The 8,329-nt window shown below is 36.6% G+C and overlaps 1 protein-coding gene across 1 annotated transcript; it reads left to right on the forward strand.

The window, feature by feature from the left end:
- Positions 1-4,809: 4,809 nt before the first annotated feature.
- On the forward strand, positions 4,810-7,405 carry LOC129871704 (uncharacterized). Its single transcript, XM_055946672.1, has 2 exons — positions 4,810-5,488; positions 7,311-7,405. The coding sequence occupies exons 1-2, from the start codon at positions 4,810-4,812 to the stop codon at positions 7,403-7,405; spliced, it is 774 nt and encodes a 257-aa protein (XP_055802647.1).
- The last annotated feature ends 924 nt before the right edge of the window (positions 7,406-8,329 follow it).

An 8,329-nucleotide genomic window follows, 5' to 3' on the forward strand; every position in this document is an offset into this window, starting at 1 on the left:
AATCTGATGTCAAAGCCCTATAACATTTGGAATAAATAATCAACCTCTATAACTGAGGACTCCATATCCTTCTATATAAAAGTCTAAAGACTTCTTCTCCTGAGCCTTAGCTATGAGTTGTTCAAAGCTAGGATCCTTATGTTGTCGTGCCTTAACAAGATATGATATAGTTATGTCCTGAATTATGACCCTACTATCATTTGTCTCTAGTAATTAATTTGACTCCCAAGCTAGCTAACTAAAGAATCTCTCGAGTGAACTCACGCCTATCAACAACTAAATAGGATAAACTACCCATATATCTACGACTACAGGCATTATCTACAACATTTGCCTTCCCTGGATGATATAAAATATCTATGTCATAGTATTTTAGTAAATCAATCCATTGATATTGTCGCAAATTTAACTCCTTCTATCTAAAAATATACTAAAGGATCTTATGATCTGTGAAGATATCAACATGAACACCATAGAGATAGTGTCTCCAAAATTTTAACGCATGCATAATTTCTGCCAACTCTAAATTATGGGTCAGATAGTTTTTCTCATGATTCCTCAATTGTCTTCAGTCATATGTGATCACCTTACCATGTTGCATTAGAACACATTCCAACCCAATAGCAGAAGCATCACAGCACACTGCATAGCCCTCTGAACCCTCTAGCAAGGCTAAAACTAGTGTTGATGTTAACTTGTCCTTCAACTCTTGGAAACTATGCTTGCGAGCCTCTGTCTACTGAAACTTAGGTTTTTTTTGAGTCAGATTTGTTAGTGGTGCCGAAAGTGAAGAAAACCCATCCATGAACCTTCTATAGTACCCAGCTAACCTATGAACTACGAACCTCTGTTTGAGTCGTGGGCCTAGGACAAGTCTTCACTACCTCAATCTTCTGTGTATCCACTATAATGACTTCATCTTATATAATATGGCCTAAGAAAGACATAGATTTCAACCAAAACTCATACTTAGATAACTTTGCGTAAAGTTTCTAATCTCAAAGAACCTAAAGGACTGCTCACAAATGATCTGCATTTTCATCTTTTGAATGTGAATATACCAAAATATCATCAATAAATTAGGTCCATAATTATTGCTGGGTCATTTGTCAATCCAAAAGACTTCACAAGAAACTCAAATGACCATATCTGGTCCTGAAGGTTGTCTTTGGAATATGAGTATCCCGAACCAACACCTGATGGTACCCTAAAGAAAAATCAATCTTTGAGAAACATCATGCACTATGTAGCTAATCAAACAAGTCATCAATCCTTGGTAGTGGGTATTTGTTCTTTATAAATACCTTATTCAATTGTCAGTAGTCTATACACATGCGCAATGACACATCTTTCCTCCATACAAACAATATTGGTGCACCCTACAGCGATGCACTCGGCCTAATGAATCCCTTATCTAATTAAAAAATTTAGCTGCTCCTTCAATTCATTCACCTCTGCTTATATTGATCAAAATTCTGGTAATGTATTAATAGCAAAATTAATCTTTTGTTCTGGGGAATACCAGGTAGCTCATCTACAAAGATATCTGGAAATTTATTAAACTCTGGAAGAACTGATGTGTCGATGGGTCAACATCAATATCTTAAACTCAGGTTGTATAGTAAATGCAACCTTTGGTGATCATTTTTTTTGTCTGATAATAGGAAATAAACCTTCCTTTTGGCGTTGCCGCATTACCCTCCTGGCCACAAGAATAACATGATATGGAGTCCTAATGATATCTCTCGAGATGTGATCTACCATAAGTATCACAACATAGCACAATTGATCTAGATTGCTTTAGGTGGCAATAATGTGTAAGACCCCGCAAGTCAGAAGTCGGAACCAAGGAGAAAATTCTTAAATATTGAACAGAACACAAATTTACGATTGTCTCTATGAACCATAGAAGTTTACACGGCCCATAGAAATGAGTCACGGAGGGATTCATTATTGTTATTCATGACCAACCCTAAAGGGAGGTCCTATGACTCACTGTTACGACCTGTTCTCACCTAGATGACCCATAGACACAGCTCTTAAGAAGACTTCAGAGCCAAGTTTCAAGGGTCCCTCGAGGTCAAGTTTACGGGTTGACAGGATAACCTGTAAGAACTATTATGAGTCATTTCTATGAATTATAACCAAAATCCTGAGACACTCAAATTTGCAGGTTTTTAGGATATGTAGTACGAGGCAACAGGACGAACCGTAGACAAGATGACAGGCCATAAACCTTACCTATTCTAAAACTTCAAAGACTCAAATTTTAGACCTTTTCTCAGACATAAACGATGAGTAGTTCAAATGACTCGTCGTTACTAAGATGACCCATATAAAGGGATCTGTAGGGTCAACTTTTAGATTTTAATGAAGAGCAATTGGTTCTTTTTCCATGTTCTGTTTAATGAACCTAGACACTTTTATGGAAAAGTTTAAAGTCTATAAATATTCCATTCTTCAAATTCCCCTCATATTCAATTCATTCACCTAAAGTTTGACTAAAACAAGAATAAAGTTTCTCAAGGTTTCCTCTTCAAGCTAAATCTAGGGTTTTAATATTTCTATGAGGTTTCTTCTTTAATTTTTAGCTAATTCTAGAAATCTATGTGGGGATTGATTCATGGGCTTGTTTCACCCATGAAGTCCCAAAGATTTCCTATGTTTTTATTCAATTTTCAATTGATTATGAACCCTAATTTTGATGAATTACATTGGGCTGGTTTGATTTAATTTTTAAAAGTTATCAATGATATTTATGTACATGTTCTCATATGAATTACATGATTTCAAATTGAATTATAGATGCCCATGCATAAAGCTATATTTTCAAGTTATGATTATGAAGTTAAGATGCGTTTATGAGTTTATCATGAGTTAAGTAATTTTTAAAGAAAGTTTTATATGAGTTAAAGTTGATATTTATGATTATAAGTTAAAGTTATGATGATGATCAGAGTTAAGATCAAAAGTTGTTTTAAAGATGGTGATAAGGACAATTCTCACCGAAGTTATGGATTCCTATGAATCATTAAGTTAAGATGAGCTATTCCTAATATGTTTTAAAGATGGATTGGCAGGAAGTTACTAACTTTCCCTATTATGTTATGATCATGTTTTTATGAGTTTTCATTGGGATATTGACTAAGCATCGAAAGGGATTCTAGGTGGGGTTCGGTTTGGTAATGCAGTTAGTTATCCAAGTGAATTCGAGTAGCAACCTAAAGTCCCAAACTATGTTGCCCACGTAGATTTCCTTGATGGCCTAGCTAGTGGATCCATATAGCCCTATTGAATAGTTACTTTTGGAGTATGCTCTGGTAAGGTAGCCTCCCTTATTTCAAAGTAGGAGAAATTGGCCTGTCTCAATGCAGGAGTTATTGGATTCTATGTAATAGCTCGCATGGTCTTAGTTATCGGTTAAAGGTCCTATCACACATAAGTTGGAGTTAAGTATGAGATGTCAAGTTATGAGTTTATGATGAATTTCTTATGATATGTATTTACTATGATTTTTTTATATTTTAAATTGCATTTAAGCTTTACTCATATTCATTATGATTGGTCATGCATCTTATGACATATTGATTACGTTCTTTTACTTGTTCATGCATATCTAACATGCTTAGTGCATTCAAACATACTAACGCATATTTTGCCTATATTGTCTCATAATTTAGGGATGGACTTTTAACAATGTTACTATTGTATTTCACTTTCTTCTATTGTTAGGGTGAGCTAGGAGCTTTTCCTAAGCCCCAATCAAAGAATTTACTAGAGGTATGTTTAGACGATACTCATTAGTATAGTCCAAATTGTACGTTTATAGAATTGATTTCCCTTAGTCCCATTCCCCACTTAATGATTACTTTCGCTCATCTTTATATTGTTCTTTACCTTATGTATCCGATTTATGCTAAGATTAATTATGGTTGGGGTCCCTCGCATCCCGATCACCATAATACGACTAGGACCAAGGTCGGGTCATGACAAACTTGGTAGTCCTAGGGAGTCTAACATGAAGTGTTAAGTAGAGTATTATTCATTGGTGTGAAGCATTCTATATCCATGAATAGGAGGCTACAAAATATCTCAGGAAAACTCTCACTTCTTTCATAATATATATCATGTGGTAGAGTGGTTACGTCTTTTCCCTCTAATGCTTGTCCTTTGCAATTTTCAGAATATGCCTCCACGAAGATACCCCTCTAGAAGGAACGTAGTTGAAGAGGAATAACAAGCACCGATTGATCCTTTGAAAAATCAAGTTTCCAATGTCGAGTTTCGAGTGGATTTTCAAGTACTTGCTCAAGCTGTTATGGCTCAAGTAAATCGTGAGGTGATTGTTCCCATGAATTTGAATACTAGTACAGCGGCAATAAAAGTTTGGGATTTCATGAGGATGAATTCTTCGGAGTTTTGGGGTTCTAAATTTAATAAGGATCTCCAAGAGTTTGTCGATAACATCCATAAGATTGTTGAGATCATGGGGATTAGCCCAGTTGAAAGGGTGGAGTTGGCTACGTAAAAATTAAGGGGTATTTCTCAAATTTTATTTGATCAGTGGAAAGAAGAGAGGCCTAGAAAGGTGGAGCCCATGACTTGAGAGAAGTTCTAAGGGGTGTTTCTTGATCGTTTTTCCCACTATAAGTAAGGGAGACCAAGGTTCAAGAGTTTATCAACCTTAAGCAAGGCGGTGTGAGTGTGAGGGAATATGCCCTCAAGTTTGCTCAATTATCAAAATATGCTCCATTCATGGTTCCCGACTCAAAAGCTTGTTTGAGCAAGTTTGTATCGAGTGTGTCGATTATGGTTGCAATGGAACGCAAAATAGCGATGTTGATTCGGGAGATGGATATATATAAACTCATGAACTATGTAGAGCAAGTAAAAAGTGAGAAGATAAAGGTGAAGAATAGGGAGTTTAAGAGGCCAAGGATCGATGATAGTGAATTCTCTCATGGTAAGTTCGTAAGTGATGGACGTCCTTGTTTTTACCAAAAGTACTCTGGCCAAGTGTCTTCTAATGCTACTACTCCAAGGTTTGAAAAAGATAGGGTGCACAATACTAAACCTCAAGGAGGTGTTCCTATGGTCCAAGCTACTCCTGCATGCAAGAAGTGTGGTAGGAACCACAAGGGAGAATGTTTAGTCGGATCGAATGTGTGTTACCAGTGTGGTAAGATGGGTCATAATTCTAAGGAATGCAAGGTCAAATATGGTCATTCTCAAGGGCAAGTTGCTCAAGGTGGCCATGGGAAACCAAAGGGTAGTCAATGCAATAATAGGTTCTATGCCCTCCATGGTAGGCAAGAGGTGGAAGAGACTCTTGATGTTATTTCTAGTATGTTACAGGTCTTTCACTATGAAGTTTATACTTTGCTTGATCCGGGTGAAAATTTATCTTTTGTTTCCCCTTATGTGGTCAAGAGGTTTGATGTTAGTCTCGAGATATTATTAGAGCCTTTCTCCATTTGTACTTCTGTAGGTGAGTCGGTTGTGACTAAAAGAGTCTATTAAAGTTTTCTGGTTACAGTTTTCCATAAAGTTACCCTATGTAACCTAGTTGAGCTTGACATAACCTATTTTAATAGTATCTTTGATATGGATTGGCTATATGCATATTACGCTTCTATTGATTGTTGAACTCGAGTGGTTAAGTTTTAATTCGCGAATGAGCTAGTCCTAGAATAGAAGGGTAGTAACTCCGTGTTTAAAGGTCAATTCATTTTGTACCTTAAAGCTAAAAATATGATTACCAAGGGCTGTATTTATCATCTTGTAAGGGTTATGGATGAGAATTCCGAATCCTCAGCCCTAGAGTCGGTCCCCATTGTAAACAAGTTTTAGGATGTATTTTTCGATGATTTACCCGGTGTCCCTCTCGAAAGGGAAATTGATTTTGATATAGACCTTCTTCTGGATACTCAACTTATTTCTATTCCTCCTTACCGAATGGCTTCGGCGGAGTTAAAAAAGTTGAAGGATCAATTGAAGAACATATTAGATCAGGGTTTAGTAGACCAAGTATATCCCCCATGGTTTCTCTTGTATTGTTCATTAGAAAGAAGGATGGTTCACTACGTACGTGCATTGATTATCGATAATTAAATAAGGTAACCATCAAGAATAAGTATCCAATTCTGAGAATAGATGACTTGCTTGATCAATTTCAAGGGGTAAGTTACTTCTCCAAAATAGACCTTCATTCTGGTTATCACCAATTGAGGGTGACGGAGATTGACATTCCCAAAAGGGCGTTTTGGACAAGGTATGACCATTATGAGTTTTTTAGACATGTTGTTTAGTTTGACCAAAGCTTATGTGGCTTTCATGGACTTAATAAATAGGGTGTTCAAGCAATATATAGATATGTTTGTGATAGTATTCATTAATGACATTTTAGTTACTCTCAGAATGAAGAGGAGAATTCTAATCACTTGAGGATTGTGTTGCAAACTCTAAAAGACAAACAACTATTTGCAAAGTTCAACAAATGTGAGTTTTGGTTAAGGAAGGTGGCCTTCCTTGGTCACATTGTGTTCGGTGAAGGGATTATAGTTGATCCTAAGAAAACTGAATTGGCTGAAAAGTGGCCTAGACCATTATCTCCTATGGATATTAGGAATTTCTTGGGCCTAGCCGGATATGATAGGAGATTTTTTGAAGGGTTTTCATCGATCTTGTCACCTTTGATCAAGTTGACTAAAAATAAGGTAAAGTTTCAATGGTCGAAAGCATGTGAAAAGAGTTTTCAAGAATTGAAGGATCACCTCACTACTACTCTTATCTTGACTTTGCAGGAAGGGTCTGATGGTTTTGTGGTATATTATGATGCCTCAAGGGTTGGTCTTGGTTGTGTATTGATGCAACTTGGTATGGTAATAGCCTATACTTCTAGGCAATTAAGTTGTATGAACGGGACTATCCAACCCATGATCTTGAACTAGCGGCGGTTTTGTTTGCCTTAAATATTTGGAAACACTAACTTTATGGTCTCCATGTGGATGTGTTCACCGATTATAAGAGTTTATAATATGTGTTTAAGTAAAACTACTTGAACCTTCGGCAAAGAAGATAGCTTGAGTTATTGAAAGAATATGATATGATTGTGTTGTATTATCCGGGCAAGGAAAATGTGGTTGTCAATGCACTAAGTAGATTTTCCATGAGTAGTGTGGTATGTGTTGAATAAGATAAAAAAGAATTGATTAAAGATGTTCATAGGTTGGCACGTTTAGGGGTGCGTTTGGTCAATTCCAATGATGGAGGTATTCTCATTCATAATTGGTTGAAATTGTCTTTTGCAGAGGATGTCAAGGCCAAGCAATACCAAGATCCAATGTTAGTTGCCAAAAAATCCATTGAGGCTTTATCCCAAGGGGGAGCTGATGTGCTACATTAGCAAGGTTGTTTATGTGTACCCAATGTTGATAGGTTAAGATAGTTGATATTGAATGAGGCCCATAGTTCACAATATTCAATTCATTCGGTTTCCACCAAGATGTATCATGACTTGAGAGAAGTGTATTGATGGAATGGGATGAAGAAGGACATAGAGGAGTTTGTAGCTAAGTGTCCAAATTGCCAACAAGTTAAAGTTGTGCATCAAAGACCGGGAGGTCTAGCTCAAGATATTGAAATCCCTACTTGGAAGTGGGAAGATTTAAATATGTATTTTCTAACAGGTTTGCCTCGTACTAAGAAGCAATATGATTCTATTTGGGTCGTTATAGATCAGATGACCAAGTCGGCTTATTTTCTACTGGTAAAGACTTTCTATGGCACTGAAGATTATGCAAAGTTGTATGTTCATGAGTTGGTAAGACTTCATGGTGTGCCCTTGTCCATCATATGGGATCGAGGTACACAATTCACTTTACTTTTTTGGAAGTCATTTCAAAAGGGTCTCGGTACAAAGGTGAAGTTAAGTACAATTTTTCATCCTCAAACCGATAGTCAAGCCAAAAGAACAATCCAAACTATAGAGGACATATTAAGGGCATGTGTTATTGATTTTAAAGGAAGTTGGGATGAACATTTTCCATTAATTGAGTTTTCCTATAATAATAGCTATCACTCTAGTATCCAAATGGATTTTTTAGAAGCATTGTATGGAAGGAGATGTAGATCCCCAGTGGGATGGTTTGAAATTGGTGAGATGGCCTTGATCGGTACAGATTTGGTGATGGATGTTATGGAGAAGGTAAGACTCATAAGGGAAAGGTTGAAGATGTCTCAAAGTGGTCAAAAGTCCTATTCCGATGTTAGGAAAAGAGAGCTTGAATTTGAAGTGGATGATTGATTCTATTTGAAGGTTTCACCCATA

Source organism: Solanum dulcamara, chromosome 2 (genome assembly GCF_947179165.1).
Source record: "Solanum dulcamara chromosome 2, daSolDulc1.2, whole genome shotgun sequence".
NCBI classification, from domain to species: domain Eukaryota; kingdom Viridiplantae; phylum Streptophyta; class Magnoliopsida; order Solanales; family Solanaceae; genus Solanum; species Solanum dulcamara.